This window comes from Salvelinus sp. IW2-2015, linkage group LG19 (genome assembly GCF_002910315.2).
Source record: "Salvelinus sp. IW2-2015 linkage group LG19, ASM291031v2, whole genome shotgun sequence".
NCBI classification, from domain to species: domain Eukaryota; kingdom Metazoa; phylum Chordata; class Actinopteri; order Salmoniformes; family Salmonidae; genus Salvelinus; species Salvelinus sp. IW2-2015.
Window position 1 is genome coordinate 28,511,454 of NC_036859.1, and position 20,776 is coordinate 28,532,229.

At 42.6% G+C, this 20,776-nt stretch overlaps 2 protein-coding genes across 3 annotated transcripts in view; both read right to left on the bottom strand.

Annotated features, from left to right (window-relative positions):
• Positions 1-12,541, bottom strand: part of LOC111979170 (acyl-coenzyme A thioesterase 11) — a 22,510-nt gene extending 9,969 nt beyond the window's left edge. For both annotated transcript variants that reach the window (XM_024009517.2, XM_024009518.2), the window contains exons 1-2: positions 12,428-12,541; positions 1,160-1,345 (exon numbers count right to left, since the gene is read on the bottom strand). In XM_024009517.2, the coding sequence (XP_023865285.1) occupies positions 1,160-1,316 (157 nt within the window). In that variant the 5' untranslated portion in view covers positions 1,317-1,345; positions 12,428-12,541. The remainder of the gene's footprint in view (positions 1-1,159; positions 1,346-12,427) is intronic.
• A 333-nt stretch (positions 12,542-12,874) lies between these two features.
• mrpl37 (mitochondrial ribosomal protein L37) lies at positions 12,875-20,250 on the bottom strand. Its single transcript, XM_024009519.2, has 7 exons — positions 19,764-20,250; positions 19,381-19,564; positions 19,068-19,183; positions 18,577-18,762; positions 18,296-18,450; positions 13,271-13,474; positions 12,875-13,062 (listed from the first exon to the last, which is right to left on the bottom strand). Exons 1-7 carry the CDS (start codon positions 20,143-20,145, stop codon positions 12,985-12,987), a joined length of 1,305 nt encoding a protein of 434 aa, XP_023865287.1. The 5' UTR covers positions 20,146-20,250; the 3' UTR covers positions 12,875-12,984.
• Between the last annotated feature and the right edge of the window lie 526 nt (positions 20,251-20,776).

Here is a 20,776-nt window from a genome sequence, read left to right on the forward strand (position 1 = left end):
TCACAGACCTGTTAGTTTTTCTTTAAGAAGCCTCCTGTTCTCCACTCATTACCTGTATTAACTGCACCTGTTTGAACTCGTTACCTGTATGAAAGACACCTGTCCACACACTCAATCAAACAGATTCCAACCTCTCCACAATGGCCAAGACCAAGAGCTGTGTAAGGACATCAGGGATAAAAATCTGTGTACCTATGATAAAAATTACAGACCTCTACATGCTTTGTAAGTAGGAAAACCTGCAAAATCGGCAGTGTATCAAATACTTGTTCTCCCCACTGTATGTTGCCAGTTCCTTCTTGTCTCATCAAGTCTACCAGCGTGTTTTTTCCGTACTCGTGTTCTCTTTTGTCCCTGTTTTCTAGTTCTTCCGGTTTTGACCATTCTGCCTGACCTGACCCTGAGCCTGCCTGCAGCTTACGGACTCGGCCCTGTATTACCGACCTCTGCCTGCCCTTGACCTGTCGTTTGCCTGCCCCCTGTTCTGTAAATAAACTTCTGTGGTTTGAACTGTCTGCATCTGGGTCTTATCCTTAGCTCTGATAGAAACACCGTTCAATTGACAACCAAAGTCAGCCTTCAGGTACCCGGCCCGCCACAGGGAGTGATAGAGCACGATGAGCCAAGTCAAGATATAATAACAGATATGTTACAGTTAATACAGTATGGACTACTGCTCAACATTACAACACACTTAGCCTTGTGTGCGAAGTGTGTTGGTTCTAGTGAGTGTAAGAGTAATTTTCTCATGACAGCCATTTACGTGACAGCAACACATCAGTAGGAACAGTATGGTCTTTCAGTCGCTAAATACTGTTCATATTTTTTCCCTTAAACCAAGTAACAAAAGTTACAACTCTAAAATAATATTTAATCTGTTATCATCAGCACAGCCTATTACTCCAGGAGTTTAGGTGACAGTGAATTATTCAGACGTCCTAGGAACATCTCAGCTGTTTTTATCTGTGAACAAAATGCAATGTGTTACATTGTGTTTATGTTTCATAGTGAGAAACTATGCCATCTCCGTCTATGCAAAGGCTTTACTGAGCATGATGCGGGTGTGTATGAGATATCTTTCAATCCAAAACTGGATCAATAGGCCTATTCCCACAGGCCCATTGTGAGTGAGAACACACACAGACAGACAGACACACACCTGAAAGACAGGCTGTAGAGTCCATCCATTTGAGCAGCTGACCCACACTGAGCTCCTGCCGGTGGTTGGCATGGCAGGGCATCACTATCTGGCTCTTCTTTACCTCTGTAAGGTTCCTGAACACCTCCTCCTCCTCCTCATCCTGGGGTCTGCTCATCTTAGGGTCTCAGATCTTAGGTCTCCTCTCTAAGAAAGGTAATATAACGTTGGTCAATGAAAATGCATTTCATTTGAGTGACCTAGTGACCAACATGTTATCCATGCAAAATGTGGCTATAGAATAATACATTTCTAGGAAGAATACAGAGCAATAGCAAAGAAAACTCTGTGGCAGTAGCCCTTGCCTGCCCCATGACATACCCGACCTCAAATCTACACAGGAGATGTGACAGATTATTGCACAGKGATTGCAAAATCTTGTTCTGGAATAGGAGCTTCCCCTAACATAGCCGACTAAATAGCAATGCTAGTTCATTCCATTTGACAGCTTAAAGTACCGTTGTATAAAGTTTAGCAGCATATTTTCATATCAAGACTATAAGTGTATAGCTAAGCTATCTGAGCTACCAGCATAAATGGGCATAGCTAAGTACCTCACCTCTACGAAGATTCCACGTACGGAGTTGAGCGTAGACTATAATTTTTTTTATGAACCTTCGACTCCGAGGCACCATGCAGTCAATACCAAAAACATTTGAATTCTAAAACCCTTACTGTGTACCTATGTTTGTCCTCTGTAGATGCGTGCCTTTCTTTGTTGCTAAAATACCTACWTTTTAATAAAATGTTAATCAAATACAACCACCGACTGTTTCACCTTGTTAAGATTCAATTGGCACATTCGCGATGAGTTGCCATCTTAGAGTAACAGTAATGAGGAAACAGTCGGAGGTTGTATTTGATTAACGTTTTATTAAAGAGTATGGATTTCAGTAATCCAAGAAAGGCTGGAGGAAGATAAATGGTCTGGGGCTGTTTTTCATGGTTTGGGCCCCTTGTTTCCAGTGAAGGGAAATCTTAAGGAAACAGCATACAATGCCATTCTAGACAATTTTGTGCTTCCAACTTTGTGGCAACCGTTTGGGGAAGGCCCTTTCCTGTTCAGCGTGAGAATGCCCCTGTGCACAAAGCGAGGTCCATACAGAAATGGTTTGTCGAGATTGGTGAGGAAGAACTTGACTAGCCTGCACAGAGCACTGACCTCAACCCCATTACTGCAAGTCCCCGCAGTAATGTTCCAACATCTAGTGGAAAGCCTTCACAGAAGAATGAAGGCTGTTATAGCAGCAAAGGGGGGACCAACTCCATATTAATGCCCATGATTTTGGAATGAGATGTTCGACGAGCAGGCGTCCACATACTTTTGATAGTGTATGTTGCATTCGCTGTGGTGACAGAAGACAGAGGTTTACTTGAAAGGAGAAAATGAAAAGGAGGGTGGATGGGTGTTGTGTACAATTCGAACATCTAGCAACCCAAAGGTTGTGTGTTTGAATCTCATCACTGAAAACTTTAGATTTTTAGCAAATTATAAACTTTGCAACTCCTTACTACGTTTTAGCTACTTGCAACTACTTAGTCTTAGGATGTTAGCTAACCCTTCCTGTAACTCTCTACTGCCCATCTTTTCCCTCAGGCAACAAATACACTTTTTGGCCCTCACACCCCCCATATTACTATTTTCAAATTCCTACACATGAAAATGTAAGGTGACTTCCGTGTAGTTGAAGACGGTGCCCGAGCGAAGACGTTTGTGTGCCCGACAGGATACAGCAAGACCCGGAGCCCAGAAGACGGTATCCCGGAGAGGGTCTCATGGGGGAGACCTATCCTTTTCTTTTGATTTATTATTTAATAAACACCCTTGAGAACGAGCTATCATACTCTGTCCTTGTCTGATATGTGTAAACGCTTGACCAAACCCCTGGTCCTGCCACAATATATTACACTGCTCAAAAAAGTAAGGAACACTTAAACAACACAATGTAACTCCAAGTCATCACACTTCTGTGACATCAAACTGTCCACTTAGAACAACACTGATTGACAGTACATTCACTGCTGTTGCAAGATGGAATAACAACAGGTGGAATAATAGGCAATTAGCAAAGGACACCCCCAATAAGGAGTGGTGTCTGCAGGTGGTGACCACAGAACCACTTCTCAGTTCCTATGCTTCTGGCTGATGTTTTGGTCACTTTTGAATGCTGGCGGTGTTCACTCTAGTGGTAGCAGAGACGGAGTCTACAACCCACACAAGTGCTCAGGATGTGCAGCTCATCCAGGATGGCACATCAATGCGAGCTGTGGCAAGAAGGTTTGCTGTGTCTGTCAGCGTAGTGTCCAGAGCATGGAGCGCTACCAGGAGACAGGCCAGTACATCAGGAGACGTGGAGGAGGCCGTAGGAGGCAACAACCCAGCAGGAGGACCGCTACCTCCGCCTTTCTGCAAGGAGGAGCAAGAGGAGCACTGCCAGAGCCCTGCAAAATGACCTCCAGCAGGCCACAAATGTGCATGTGTCTGCTCAAACGGTCAGAAACAGACTCCATGAGGGGTATGAGTGCCCGACGTCCACAGGTGGGGTTGTGCTTACAGCCAACACCGTGCAGGACGTTTGGCATTGCCAGAGAACACCAAGATTGGCAAATCGCCACTGGCGCCCTGTGCTCTTCAAAGATAAAGCAGGTTCACACTGAGCACATGAGCACATGTGACAGCCTGACAGAGTCTGGAGACGCCGTGGAGAACGTTCTGCTGCCGCAACATCCTCCAGCAGACCGGTTGGCGGTGGGTCAGTCATGGTGTGGGGTGGCATTTCTTTGGGGGCCGCACAGCCTCCATGTGCTCGCCAGAGGTAGCCTGACTGCATTTAGGTACCGAGATGAGATCCTCAGACCCCTTGTGAGACAATATGCTGACACATGCACTTTGTGGCCTGCTGGAGGTCATTTTGCAGGCTCTGGCAGTGCTCCTCCTTGCACAAAGGCGGAGTAGCGGTCCTGCTGCTGGGTTGTTGCCCTCCTACGGCCTCCTCCACGTCTCCTGATGTACTGGCCTGTCTCCTGGTAGCGCCTCCATGCTCTGGACACTACGCTGACAGACACAGCAAACCTTCTTGCCACAGCTCGCATTGATTGCCATCCTGGATGAGCTGCACTACCTGAGCCACTTGTGTGGGTTGTAGACTCCGTCTCATGCTACCACTAAAGTGAAAGCACCGCCAGCATTCAAAAGTGACCAAAACATCAGCAGGAAGCATAGAACTGAGAAGTGGTCTGTGGTCACCACCTGCAGAACCACTCCTTTATTGGGGGTGTCTTGCTAATTGCCTATAATTTCCACTTTTGTCTATTCCCATTTGCACAACAGCATGTGAAATGTATTGTAATCAGTGTTGCTTCCTAAGTGGACAGTTTGATTTCACAGAAGTGTGATTGACTTGGAGTTACATTGTGTTGTTTAAGTGTTCCCTTTATTTTTTTGAGCAGTGTATATATATACAGTTGAAGTCAGATGTTTACATACACYTTAGCCAAATACATTTAAACTCAGTTTTCACAATTTCTTACATTTAATCCCAGTAAAAATTCCCTGTTTTAGGTCAGTTAGGATCACTACTTTATTTTAAGAATGTGAAATGTCAGAATAATAGAAATAATTATTTATTTCAGCTTTTATTTCCTTCATCACATTCCCAGTGTGTCAGAAGTTTACATACACTTAATTGGTATTTGATAGCATTGCCGTTAAATTGTTTCCGTCAAATGTTTCGGGTAGCCTTCCACAAGCTTCCCACAATAAGTTGGGTGAATTTTGGCCCATTCCTCCTGACAGAGCTGGTGTAACTGAGTCAGGTTTGTAGGTTTCCTTGCTCGCACACGCTTTTTCAGTTCTGCACACATTTTCTATGGGATTGAGGTCAGGACTTTGTGATGGTCACTCCAATACTTTGACTTTATATATACAGTTGAAGTCGGAAGTTTACAAAGGTTATTTGAACGTGATGATAACAGTCAAGCATCAAAAGGAAAAAGGGAAACATTGACAAGACACAAGAATAAAATGCAGAAGAGATACCTGAACGACACACTGGCAAAACTCCATCAGAAGTTCAATATAGAATTACCAGAGGTCAAGCTGTCATACACAGAGCTCACCAAAAGACGTCCCTTTTGGATTGTCCATCCACCAGTGAAAGACAGGTAGACATGCCAATGTTAGACACATGCCAACCTTCAGTTCATGGCAGACAAGTTGTTATATCACAGAGTGGTTAAAAGACATTGAAGAATTGGTTGGGTCTTTGTGTTGCGAGAAGACGACCAAAGAGTGCATGTATCGAGAGTGCTCACTTTGCTAAGAGAAAGAGTGGTTTGAGTGGAAAGGCAGAAGAGAGAAAGAAGAAAACAAAATATGGAATAAAAGAGAAGTTCTGTCCATTTGACTGTAAAGGAGAAGGTGTACGGTACCCTTCAAACTCTACTGAAAGACTTTACATCCAATGTGAAGAACACACTTGGGAAACATGTCTTCAATATCAGACATCAGTACTCCACATTAAGAAGTCTCAGAAAACTTCTTATAGAAGATGAGTTAATCCACATATCAATATCAGACATCAGTACTCCACATTAAGAAGTCTCAGAAAAGTTCTTATAGAAGATGAGTTAATCCCTCATGTGGATTTGGCCGAGAACTACCTGTGCATGTATGCCTCTGAAATACAGGCGGTGCATTTTGGTGACTCTCACCAGCAGACAGCACTTCACACTGGGGTTGTATACACTAAAGAAGGTGTTGTGTCAGTGTACTCAGTCAGCTCATCAATGCGTCATGACCCCTCGGCAATTTGGGCACATCTCTCCAAAATTCTCTCCCACCTCCGTAAATTTAATCCATCTGCCACTGTCCTCCATGTTGTAAGTGATGGACCAACCACACTGTACAGATCCTAAAATAATTTATTCTACCTGAGAAAAATTCCATTTCATCAGGGGTTTGAGAAGATCACATTGGATTTTTTGGAGGCTGGACATGGGAAAGGTCCTGCGGATGGAATCGGTACAGCTGTGAAGAGAAAAGCTGATTCCATTGTGGCAAAAGGAAATAACCTTAAGAATGGAAACGTAATCTACGATGATCTTTCCAAAGAACAGTCAAATGTGAAGCTCTTTTACGTCACAGTGTCACGCCCTGGCCTTAGTATTCTTTGTTTTATTTATTATTTTAGTTAGGTCAGGGTGTGACATGGGGAGTGTATGTGTTTTTGTAGTGTCTAGGGTGGTTGTAAGGTTTAGGGGGTTTATTAGAGTAGTTGGGTTTATGTTTAGTATAGGTATCTAGCTGTGTCTATGGTTGTGTGTAGTTGTCTAGGGAAGTCTATGGTTGCCTGAATGGGTTCTCAATTAGAGACAGCTGGTTATTGTTGTCTCTGATTGGGAGCCATATTTAAGGTAACCATAGGCTTTAGCTGTTTGTGGGGTATTGTCTATGTCGGATGTTCTAGTTGCTTTGTAGCACTAGTTCATGGTCTTCACGTGTTATTGTAAAGTGGTTTGGTTGGTGTTCGTTCTCTTCAAATAAAAGGAAGATGACTTACTTTCCACCGCTGCATGTTGGTCCTCACTCTCTACCTATAGCGATCTGACACAGAGCAAGACGATCCGTGGAAGAACAGAAAATACACCAGGTAATATTTAATGTAAACTACAATTTTTTATGACAAAATGTATATCAAATCATTATATTTTATTATCTTAACACTTCAGTAAACACTTAAATTACTCAACAGAACGGTGTTAGAAATTTACGGATGTTCATTATTTAAGAAATTTTCTGTCCGTTTAAAGATCGTCACTGCCATCGCAGGACAAATCACATGGAGATTCTAAGTTGTTCTGCTCAACTCCATCATTGATGGTATGTTTGGCCACAGACTGTGATAATTCAACAAACAGCGGCAGACAAAGCACAACTCCCACTTCCACTTGCAAGCACACAGCATTCCTAGCCAATACAGCTCATTGCAGACAAACAGTGAAGTCGGAAGTTTACATACACTTAGGTTGGAGTCATTAAAATTGTTTTCCAACCACTCCACAAATTTCTTGTTAACAAACTATAGTTTGGCAAGTCGTTTAGACATATACTTGTGCATGACAAAGTACTTTTCCAATTGTTTACAGACAGATTATTTCACTCAGCAAGGAAGAAGCCACTGCTTAAAACGCCATAAAAAGCCAGACTACGGTTTGCAACTACAAATGGGACAAAGATATAATTTTGGGAGAAATGTCCTTGGTCGATGAACAAAAAATAGAACTGTTTGGCCATAATGACATCATTATTTTGGGGATAAGGGAGGCTTGCAAGCAAGAACACATCCAACCGTGAAGATGGGCTGGAGCATCATGTTGTGGGTGCTTTGCTGCAGGAGGACTGGTGCACTTCACAAAATAGATGCAATCAGAGGAGAAATACGTGGAATATATTGAAGCAAATCTCAAAACATCATCAGGAATTAAAGCTTGGTCAAATGAGTCTTCCAAATGGACAATACCCAAGCATTCTTCCAAATGTGTGCAATGCTTAAGGACAAATAAGTCAAGTTATTGGAGTGGCCATCACAAAGCCTGACCTCAATCCTATAAAAATGTGTGGGCAGAACGAAAAAGCGTGTGCGAGCAAGGAGTCCAACAAACCCTGTCTCGTACATCATCTGTCAGGAGGAATGGGCCAAATTCACCCAACTTATCGGTGGAAGCTTGTGGAAGCTACCTAAACTTGACCAAGTTAAACAATTTAAAGGCAATGCTACTAATAATAATTGAGTGTCTGTAACTTCTGACCCACTGGAAATGATTAAACAAAAATCTTAAATAATATTCCTCTACTATTTTCTACATTTCACATTCTTAAAAAAGTGGTGATCCAACTGACCTAAAACGAGGATTTTTACTTGGATAAATGTCAGGAATTGTGAAAACTGAGTTTAAGATTATTGGCAAGTGTGTATTAAACTTCTGATTCAATGTATATACAGTGGGCAAAAAGTATTTAGTCAGCACCATTGTGCAAGTTCTCCCACTGAAAGAATGAGAGAGCCTGTAATTTCATCATAGGTACACTTCAATATGAAGACAAAATTGAGAAAGAAATCCAGAAAATCACATTGTAGTTTTTATGAATTTATTTGCAAATTATGGTGAAATAAGTAGTGTCACCTACAAACAAGCAAGATTCTGGCTCTCACAGACTGTAACTTTTCTTAAGATGCTCCATGTCCTCCACTCGTACTGTATTAAGCACCTGTTTGAACTTGTTATCAGATAAAAACCCCTGTCCACAACTTCAAACAGTCACACTCCAAACTCCACTATGGCAAACCAAGAGCTGTCAAAGGACACCAGAAACAAAATGTAGCCTGCACCAGGCTGGGAAGACTGAATCTGCAATAGGTACAGCTGGTTTGAAGAAATAACTGTGGGAGCAATTATTAGAAAATGGAAGACATACAAGAACTGATAATCTCCCTCGATCTGGGGCTCACGCAAGATCTCACCGTGGTGCAAAATGATCACAAGAACGTGAGCAAAAACCCAGAACACACGGGGACTAGTGAATGACCTGCAGAGAGCTGGAACAAGTAACAAAGCCTACCATCAGTAACACAGCCCGCCAGTGACTCAAATCTGCAGTGCCAGACGTGTCCCTGCTTAACCAGTAATGTCAGGGTCTGAAGTTTGCTAAGAGAGCATTTGGATGATCCAGAAGAAGATTGGAGAATGTCAAGATGAAACCAAAAAAATTACTTTTTGGTAAAACTCACTCGTTGTGTTGGAGGACAAAGAATGCGGAGTTCATCCAAAGAACACCATACCTACTGTGAAGCATGGGGTGGAAACATCATGCTTTTGGGGCTGTTTTTCTGCAAAGGGAAGGACGACTCATCGTGTAAGGAAAGAAGGAATGGGGCCATGTATCGTGAGTTGAGTGAAAACTCCTTCCATCAGCAAGGGCATTGAAGATGAAACATGGTCTTTCAGCATGACAATGATCCCAAACACACCGCCCGGAACGAAGGATGGCTTCGTAAGAAGCATTTCAAGGTCCTGGAGTGGCCTAGCCAGTCTCCAGATCTCAACCCCATAGAAAATCTTTGGAGGGAGTTGAAAGTCGTGTTGCCCAGCAACAGCCCAAACATCACTGCTCTAGAGGATCTGCATGGAGGAATGGGCCAAAATACCAGCAACAGTGTGTGAAAACCTTGTGAAGACTTACAGAAAACGTTTGACTCTGTCATTGCCAACGAAGGGTATATAACAAAGTATTGAGATAAACTTTTGTTATTGACAAATACTTATTTTCACACATATTTGCAAATAAATTCATTAAAAATCTACAATGTGTTTTTCTGGATTTTTTTTTCTCATTTTGTCTGTCATAGTTGAATGTACCTATGATGAAAATACAGGCTCTCTCATCTTTTTAAGTGGGAAATTGCACAATTGGTGGCTGATAAATACTTTTTGCCCCACTGTATATATATGAATATGGCATCGGCTTTGTTTGTCGTGCCAATAATCGGTATCGGCGTTGAAAATCATATAAATCAGTCGACCTCTAATTTTGACCCCCCCCTTTGTTCAGGGACACATTATTCAATTTCGTTAGTCAATGTGGTGGAACTTTCAGTTTATGTTCAGTTTGTTGAATTGTTAGTTAATAAAAATATTTACACATGTTAAGTTTGCTGAAAATAAATGCAGTTGACAGTGAGAGGACATTTCTTTTTTTGCTTAATTTATATTTCACTTAATAAATGTTATGAAAATATCAGATTTTCCTTGGTGTTTTAGTAGCCTTATGGCACAGCGTTTCCCTGAGGCAAAAAATGATATTGGTTTTTGGGGTCAAAGTATATATTTGTTATTATTGATACATTACCCGAAAGCCTAAATCTTCCAAAAAATAAGATGGATAAAAATAAATAATGAAAAAACGAACTGTGTGCAGTAGAGGGTTAACCCTTTAGCCTAACTCCTAACTCCTAACCTTGGGGTGGCAGGTAGCCTTGTGGTTAGAGCRTTGGGCTAAAGGGTTAACCCTCTACTGCACACAGTTCGTTTTTTCATTATTTATTTTTATCCGTCTAAAGGTTGCTAGATTGAATCCCTGAGCTGACAAGGTAAAAATCTGTCATTCTACCCCTGAACGAGGCTGTTAACCCACTGTTCCTAGGCTGTCATTGTAAATAAGAATTTATTCTTAACTGACTTGCCTAGATAAATAAAAAACCTTAACCCCTAACCTAGCTAACGGTTAGCCACCTAGCTAACATTAGCGTTCGCCTGGTCATTCCTACCATGCGGTGCCTTTTGGTCCTCACGTTTTTTAGGAAAAGTATATATGTACCAGTCAGAAGTTTGGACACACCTACTCATTCAAGGGGTTTTCTTTATTTTTACTAATTTCTACATTGTAATTGAAATGCATTCCAGGTGACTATCTCATTAAGCTGGTTGAGAGAATTCCAAGAGTGTGCAAAGCTGTCAAGGTAAAGGGTGGCTACTTTGAAGAATCTCAAATATAAAATATATTTTGATTTGTTTAACACGTTTTTGGTTACTACATGATTCCATATGTGTTATTTTATAGCTTTGATGTCTTCAGTATTACTCTACAATGTAGAATAATCTATGGATTTCATATGACTGGGAATACAGATGTGCATCTGTTGGTCACAGATACCTTCAAAAAAAGGTAGGGGTGTGGATCAGAAAACCATTCAGTATCTGGTGTAACCACCATTTGTCTCATGCAGCACAACCCATCTCCTTCGCATAGAGTTGATCAGGTTGTTGATTGTGGCCTGTGGAATGTTGTTCCACTCCTCTTCAATGGCTGTGCGAAGCTGCTGGATATTGCCGGGAACTGGAACACGCTGTCGTACACATCAATCCAGAGCATCCCAAACATGCTCAATGAAATTGTGTACAGATCCTTGCGACATGGGGCCATGCATTATCATGCTGAAACATGAGGTGATGGCAGCGGATTAATGGCACGACAATGGGCCTCAGGATCACTGTATTTCTGTGCATTCAAATTGACATTGATAAAATCCAATGTTCGTTGTCTGTAGCCTGCTCATACCATAACCCCACCACCACCATGGGGCATTCTGTTCACAACGCTGACATCAGCAAACCGCTCGCACACACGACACTATACACGCTGTCTGCCATCTGCCCGGTACAGTTAAAACCGTGATTAATCCGTGAAGAGCACACTTCTCCAGTGTGCCAGTGGCCAGCGAAGGGGAGCATTTGCCCACTGAAGTCGGTTACGACACCTAACTGCAGTCAGGTTAAGACCCTGATGCGGATGAGCTTTCCTGAGACCGTTTATGCAGAAATTATTCAGTTGTGCAAACCCACAGTTTCATCAGTTGTCCGGGTGGCTGGTCTCAGTCAATCCCACAGGTGAAGAAGCCAGATGTGGAAGTTATGGGCTGGCGTAGTTACAAGTGGTCTGCAGTTGTGAGGACAAACTGACATTTTTTTTTTTTAAATGATGTTTGAGGCTTATGGTAGAAAAATGAGCATTCAATTATCTGGCAACAGCTCTTGTGGACATTCCTGCAGACATCTGTGGTGTTGTGTATCAAAACTGCACATTAAAGAGTGGCATTTTATTGTCCCCGGCACAAGGTGCACCTGTGAAATGTTTACTAACATGGATGTAAACAAATTTGTGAAGAACATTTTAGAGAAATACGCCTTGGAAAGTTTCTGGGATCTTTTATTTCAGCCCATGAAACATGGGACCAACACTTTGCATGTTGCGTTTCCATTTTTGTTCAGTATATTTAATAGCTAATATTTTTCATAAGTTGATGAATAGCAGCCGGGGACATGGTATAAACGTCGACACACACTAAAAACAAAATGCATAAAATTCACTTCGACATCCATATATTTGCGTTTTTATAGTAAAGACACCTAACTTGATATTTAAAGCCCTTTGGAATCCACATTTTACACTAAATAAGGTGATATTTCCTAGGGGCACCGGTGAATAGGAATGACCCATGCATCTAGCTAACGTTAGCCACAACAAATTGGAATTCGTAACATATCATACGAAATGGATGATGCACATCCACAAATTAATATCATACCAGACCAAACGTAACAAATCAACAAAATGGCAACAGAGCAGCGAGGACACAAAGAACAGTCTGGTGCTTTTGTCGATGAACTTACCTCAAAAGTTATAACACGCACAGGAATATCGCATTGGGCTTTTTAGATAGTCTACACTGTACATGGGTAGAGCGCACAATCTCGGGCGCGTTTCAGCTTGTTATGACAGCGTGATAGGACATGGTGCAGCATGAAACGGCTACTGCTGCCAACACCACCTCCCACCCAAACCACATTTTAAGGTGGAATGGATCATTTCACCAGCACATTTCATTGTATGACATACAATCCACCTTAATTGTGTGACATCTGTATCCATTTAATAAATTCTGGAAACAAATTAAGCTTCTCAAAATAATGTGTTTGTCATAATGACATACATAGCTACATTTCCACAATGCTATTTTCTTAAGCAATAAGAGATATGGTTCACAATCCTCTTCTACAGATGTAAATCAAAACTGAGCCGAAGGTAGAGAAACGCAATGAAACTTTTGACTGATGAGCTAGAGTATCTAGGGTCTCTTTATTTTCAGATATTACAGTACTGACAGTAGAAATAGGAAGGTTATGAATAGTGGAACATTGTTGTTTTGGTGCTGTTTAATGTAGCTAGTTCACACAGCCCCATGCAGATAGAGGGACAGGAACTTCTGGAAGGTTTCAGGCTTGTACCCAGATAGACCTGGTGGTATCTACGGGGGCAAAGCAGAGAGAACAAAACCTGGTCATAATGATGTTTGAAATACCATTTGTATAAAATCTAAGCTACTAAGTAAAATGGATTCCCTGTTACTGTCCATTTCAGATGTGGGACCCTATAAGGGTGTACAGTATATTTTATAACTGTTTGATTATATAACTTTTGAAAAGAGACAAAGAAAAAAACAAAGTAGTTCTTACCTGCACCACCCTCTTCTTGATGAGGGGGTGGACCTTGGCGAAGTCGTACAGCAGCTGGTCATTCTCCACCCACACCTGGTTCTTGACCCCCTCGTCAGCCTGCAGGTCTGTGGTGTTGAGCTGGAACACCACATACTGGAACATCCGGCCGTTGGTGGCCACCGACTGGACCACTATGGGCTGCTCCAGCACCCCAGGCTTAGTCTGAAGGGAGGGGGAAGAGAGGTTGAACAACATAGTGCTGAGCGTTTAAGGTTTGGTTTTGGTTCGATTATATTTTTATCTATTTTTTATGCACTATGCATTATGTGGAATGAATGCTATAACACAGAATAAAACAATTAATACAATTTTCATGATGGTAGTGACTGCCCATTACTGCTTATCACTTCAAATATTATTGGTCACATACACATGGTTAGCAGATGTTAATGCAAGTGTATCGAAATACTTGTGCTTCTAGTTCCGACAGTGCAGTAATATCTAACAAGTAATCTAACAATTTCCCAACAACTACCTTATACACACAAATCTAAAGGAGTGAATGAGAATATGTATATATAAATATATGGATGAGCGATGGCCGAGCGGCATAGGCAAGGTGCAATAGATGGTATAAAATACAGTATATTCATATGATATGAGTAACGGAAGATATGTAGACATTATTAAAGTGGCATTATTGAAGTGGCATTGTTTAAAGTGAATAGTGATCCATTTATTTAATGACTGCCTTGCCTGGTTCACCAACTACTTTGCAGACAGAGTTCAGTGTGTCAAATCGGAGGGCATGTTGTCCGGTCCTCTGGCAGTCTCTATGGGGGTACCACAGGGTTCAATTCTCGGGCCGACTCTTTTCTCTGTATATATCAATGATGTTGCTCTTGCTGCGGGCGATTCCCTGATCCACCTCTACGCAGACGACACCATTCTGTATACTTCTGGCCCTTCCTTGGACACTGTGCTATCATTAACCTCCAAACGAGCTTCAATGCCATACAACACTCCTTCCGTGGCTCCAACTGCTCTTAAACGCTAGTAAAACCAAATGCATGCTTTTCAACCGTTCGTTGCCTGCACCCGCACGCCCGACTAGCATCACCACCTGGACGGTTCCGACCTAGAATATGTGGACATCTATAAGTACCTAGGTGTCTGGCTAGACTGCAAACTCTCCTTCCAGCTCATATCAAACATCTCCAATCCAAAATCAAATCTAGTCGGCTTTCTATTTCGCAACAAAGCCTCCTTCACTCACGCCGCCAAACTTACCCTAGTAAAACTGACTATCCTACCGATCCTCGACTTCGGCGATGTCATCTACAAAATAGCTTCCAATACTCTACTCAGCAAACTGGATGCAGTTTATCACAGTGCCATCCGTTTTGTTACTAAAGCACCTTATACGACCCACCACTGCGACCTGTATGCCCTAGTCGGCTGGCCCTCGCTACATGTTCGTCGTCAGACCCACTGGCTCAGGTCATCTACAAGGCTATGCTAGGTAAAGTGCCGCCTTATCTCAGTTCACTGGTCACGATGGCTACACCCATCCGTAGCACGCGCTCCAGCAGGTGTATCTCACTGATCATCCCTAAAGCCAAAACCTCATTTGGACGCCTTTCCTTCCAGTTCTCTGCTGCCTGCGACTGGAACGAATTGCAAAAATCTCTGAGTTGGAGAATTTTATCTCCCTCAAACAACTTTAAACATCTGCTATCCGAGCAGCTAACCGATTGCTGCAGCTGTACATAGTCCATCGGTAATAGCCCACCAATTTACCTACCTCACCCCCATACTGCTTTTATTTATTTACTTTTCTGCTCTTTTGCACACCAGTATCTCTACTTGCACATGTCATCTGATGATTTATCACTCCAGTGTTAATCTGCTAAATTGTATTATTGAGTTTAATTGCCTACCTCCTCATGCCTTTTGCACACATTGTATATAGATTCTCTTTTTTTCTACCATGTTATTGACTTGTTTATTGTTTACTCCATGTGTAACTCTGTGTTGTTGTCTGTTCACACTGCTATGCTTTATCTTGGCCAGGTCGCAGTTGCAAATGAGAACTTGTTCTCAACTAGCCTACCTGGTTAAATAAAGGTGAAATAAAATAAATAAAAATTAAAAAGTGTCCAGTGATTGGGTCTCAATGTAGGCAGCAGTCTCTCTGAGTTAGTGATTGCTATTTAGAAGTCTGAAAAACAGTTTCTATCTCAATGCCATCAGTCTCTCGGTCCCAGCTTTGATGCACCTGTACTGACCTCGCCTTCTGGATGATAGCGGGGTGAACAGGCAGTAGCTCGGGTGGTTGTTGTCCTTGATGATCTTTTTGGCCTTCCTGTGATATCGGGTGCTGTAGATGTCATGGAGGGCAGGTAGTTTGCCCCCGGTGATGCATTGTTCAGACTGCACCACCCTCTGGAGAGCTTTGCGGTTGAGGGCGGTGTAGTTGCCGTACCAGGCTGTGATACATCCCGACAGGATGCTCTAGATTGTGCATCTGTAAAAGTTTGTCAGGGTTTTGGGTGACAAGCCAAATTTCTTCAGCCTCCTGAGGTTGAAGAGGTGCTGTTGCGTCTTCTTCACCACACTGTCTGTGTGGGTGGACCATTTCAGTTTGTCTGTGATGTGTACGCAGAGGAACTTAAACACTTTCCACCTCCACTGCTGTCCCTTCGATGTGGATAGGGGGGTGCTCCCTCTGCTGTTTCCTGAAGTCCACAATCATCTCCTTTGTTTTGTTGACATTGAGTGAGAGGTTGTTTTCCTGACACCTCACCTCCTCCCTGTAGGCTGTCTCATCGTTGTTGGTAATCAAGCCTACTACTGTTGTGTTGTCTGCAAACTTGATGAATGAGTTGGAGGAGTGCATGGCCACACAGTCATGGGTGAACAGGGAGTACCGGAGGGGGCTAGGCACACACCCTTGTGGGACCCCAGTGTTGAGGATCAACAAAGTGGAGATGTTGTTTCCTACCTTCACCACCTGGGGGCGGCCCGTCAGAAAGTCCAGGACCCAATTGGGCAGGGTTCAGACCCAGGGCCTCCAGCTTGATGATGAGCTTGGAGGGTAGTATGGTGTTGAATGCTGAGCTGTAGTCAATGAACAGCATTCTTACATAGTTATTCATCTTGTCCAGATGGGATAGGGCGATTGCATTGGCGATTGCATCATCTGTGGACCTGTTGGAGCGGTATGCAAACTGAAGTTGGTCTAGGGTGGAGGTGATATGATCCTTGACTAGTCTCTCAAAGCACTTCATGATGACAGAAGTGAATGCTACGGGGCGGTAGTCATTTAGTTCAGTTATCTTGCCTTCTTGGATACAGGAACAATGGTGGCCATCTTGAAGCATGTGGGGACAGCAGACTGGGATATGGAGAGACTGAATATGTCCGTAAATACACCAGCCAGCTGGTCTGCGCATGCTCTGAGGACGCGGCTAGGGATGCCGTCTGGGCCAGCAGCCTTGCGAGGGTTAACAACTTTAAATGTTTTACTCACGTTGGCCACTGAGAAGGAGATGGCGCAGTCCTTGTTAGCGGTCCGCGGCGGTGGCACTGTAGTATCCTCAATGTGGGCAAATAAAGTGTTTTGTTTGTCTGGAAGCGTGACGTCGGTGTCCGTGACGTGGCTGGTTTTCTTTTTGTAGCCCGTGATTTCCATAATTTATTCACATTACTTTAATAAAATATTTCAGTTGTTCTGTATATTTGTTTTATTTGATGACTTTATTATTTCATTCCAAGTCATCATCTCTATAGAGCTGCTGCCTACTGTGTGCTGTCTGACATATCACTATTTTGTAGTTCTTCATAGTAAATAAGGCATACTTATATGACTCCTGAATACCAACTATCAATCATTTCGATAGTATATTTTCAGGTAGAGATACCTCACGAAGCAACAGCTGCTCTCTAGATCACCTCACGATCATGCATTCTTCGGTCTCTTCTGTAGTAGGTGTAAAATAATCAGACCGGACAAGAAGATGCGCAATGAATTATGGTCATTGTCGCTAAACTGTGAAAAATATTGGCCTGTTGGAAACTCCCTACTACATTGCACAGTTAATCTCTAGAGAAACTGTGCAATGTGCGCATTGAGCTGACAGAAAAAAACAGAATGAAATGGAATTCAAATAACTGAACAGACATCGGTCAATTAGTTGTTAAAACGGAGAAGAAAAAAAAAAATCACAGAAATGTAGGTTAATCGCTCAAGACTAGACATGTGACCCACATACACAATCAGTGGAGGGAGAAATCAGTGGAGGATGTGTTCATTGTTGCAGCTTAATTTCAATGAAAGTCACGTTTGCAATCATATTGTGTGGAACAATGCACAGGGACTCTGTCAGGGTGGAATAGTCCATTATTATGAACCAGTCCATGGGTGATTAATGGCATTTGTTTCTAGCATTATGAACCAGTCCGTGGGTGATTAATGGCATTTGTTTCTACTAGTATAAGAAAAACTAGAATTGCATTAATATTGATATGAAATATATGTATGGGAATACATTTTTTATGAATTATTTTTCATCTGTATGGATTCACAAACTTTTTTGAGGCCTTTTTTGTCAACAATGTGGCTGGCCTCATTAACCTGGGCACAGTACCCAGGCAAAAACCCTATCCCTCCCCATTTCCTTCGCAACTTTAAAGATTCGCGCAGATTTTGCTGCTGCTGAACCAACCTGCTGAAGCAAGACAGAATGAGAGCGATGAGCTGAGCAGCCCACGACAGCGGGTCGTTTGTCTCGTGTTGGGGGGCCTCGAGCAGAGCATGGGGGAGGGCTTGCTGATGTGAGGCCTGTCGCAATTGCCTCTTCTGCCAAATTGCAACCATCAGCTCATTATGCCAAGCAGAAATACTGATCAAATCTCTATCCCATTCAATCACTTTTTATAATTTCTGTTACAAATGTGTAACTACTACCCCTGTGTAATAAAGTATTGGACATTATACCATTATGTAATTAATTTATGTGTAAGGTTACAAACAGCCTTTACCCCGTGGAGTGTGTGAGCACGAGCCAGGGCGTTCCCGAAGGCAAACATGATCATCTTAGCACGGAGCTGCTCAGGAAGGAGAGTGACAGGGGTGTCTCCTGCCTCCAGGAGGAAGAGGGTGTGGGCATGAGGGTAAGGGTAGTCCTCCTTGAAGCCTGAAGGAACAGAGGTTTCACTGTGAGTTCATTCCTGACCTGAATTCAACATTTCCATTGTYCTACATACAAATTGTATGGAATTGTAGCTATAATGACTGGTTGATTGACAAACAGTAGTATTGCCTGTATGGTTCTGCTCCTTGTAGACCTGGACACTCTGCAGGTCGATGGTGGGAGAGATCGGGTAGAACGTCTCCAGGACATGGTCGGCCGTGCTCTGGATCTCCTCTTTCCCAGCAAGCACTGGGAGAGGGGCCATGCTGTTGAGCAGCAACCCATTCTGCCCTCGCACCTGGAACAAGTCTTCACCTGGAGGACAGGTGGCCAGGAAGAGGTGAGATAAAACAGCTAAGCTATTGGTCAATGGTGTGTAGTAGTAGCCTATGTACTGTGGCTATCCTGTCTATCTCATAGATTTTAAATAATGGGCCCTGGACACGTTACTTACTAGTGGGGCTTAGGGGTTGATTTCGGACTGGGTACAACTTGATGAGATGGGCAATAGTGTTATTTCAGTAACACTAAAACAACAAATACATTCAAAGTCCAGTATAATACTGTATTTACCACTATTGCATAATGCTATTGAATGAGGTCAGGGGTCACGGGCCTACCTCTGCTCCATGTGGCAGCCAGACTGTATTTCTCCGCCAGGATCCTCCTGCCAAGCCCAGGATGACTGACCTGCAGGCTCCCACACAGGTGGATCAGGTTCCTCAGCAAAGCCACGCTAAAGAGACAAAGGACAGAAGAGAGATGCCACATGTCAGCACAGAGACAGTGGAATTAATGTTCAGAGACCCAAGCTGGCCCAGCCATGTATTTTGTGATTCTGATGTGAATGAAAACCTGTGACACCAGACAAAGACAATTATGGGTCATGGACTAGTTAGTTTGCGTTCATCTGAGTAGTGGTCAACTACTCACCAGAAATTGTCTCTGGACGGTCGTTCCTCTGTGGTGTCCCAGAAGCGAGCATGCCTGATGGCATTCTGAACTCGCTCATCCTGGTTTTCAATCTGATTGGCTTCGTTCTCAGCCAATGACAGAACCTGGTCCGGAAGTCCCTGTGTCAGCTTGGATTTAGTGAGCCACAGTGCTTGCCTGACACCTGTAACAGGAATAGGAATAAATATTAAAGAGAATACACACAATTGATTCATTAGATGTATTTTTATTTTATTGATTTCTATATTTTGGCCTCCAATTGACATTTAGTGGCATCTCTTTTGTTGACTGATATCTTCCATTTGTCTAATACAGGATCAATAATAGGAGCCAACAGTTTATCGAACTTTAATATAAAATACCTTCAAGTGCGTTTGTCCTTTGGTTAAATATGAAGCAAGACTTCTCTTTATGGAGTGGCATTTCTTCCTCTTTCGGCGCATAATAATGAGAGGGGTCGTTCCAGTCTCGCACCCAGGTAGGGAAAAAGGGCTTTGCCAACCCAGGGACATAGTGCATTCTATCGCCATAGGTAATACGCTCGAGTCCGGGTATGTCCACCTTGACTCGCGGCTTTTTTCTCGGCGTTACCTTCGCACATAAACTGCAGGTGACATTGAAATATCGATGCCCGTGGACACTGCTCCCCCCATGTGTCGAGCTGATTCTTACCTCTTTCAAAAGCGTCGTTTTCGCAAGCAAAGGAGCTGCGGCTTTAAAAAGTTGTGCAGTTTCTTTAAACATTTTGCTAAGTATTATTTATCTTTTTAAAATAATAATTATCTATAGCATCTTCTCGTTACACGTATCACCGTAGGGCGCCGCCATCTTTTTCACCAGTACTGAGGTTCAAAGCAATTGGTAAACGACCAGTGTGGTATACTACCGCCTCCAACAGGATGGGAGTGGAACCCACATGCAAAATAGGCCTTGTTCAAAAATGAAAGCGTCCTTTTTACTACTTTCCCAATACTTGGTGGAAGGAAAAATGCATTTGACAGGTGAAATAGTGTATTCGTTTATCTGTTCAATCATATCAAATATGTGAATACTTTGATGAGAAGTATGGCCTTTTCAAATTTTTGGATGGAAATAGAGAACATAATTTGATCTAAGTCTGGTGACATTGTACTGTCAGAATTTTCACATTTGATAAATGTAATTCCAGTCATGATGTCAAACACAATCAGAGTCATGTATGTTCATGTTCCTTAATTGACATAACAAAAATTTACATTATTTTTATTTAACCTTTAGTTTAGGTTTGTAGTATTTCATATAGATGGGCAAGGCTCAGCATAGTTTTTATACTTTTTACAGACACACAATATCAGGAAATCAGGAAAAAATTGCTGCTTCAGAACCATCTGTACCT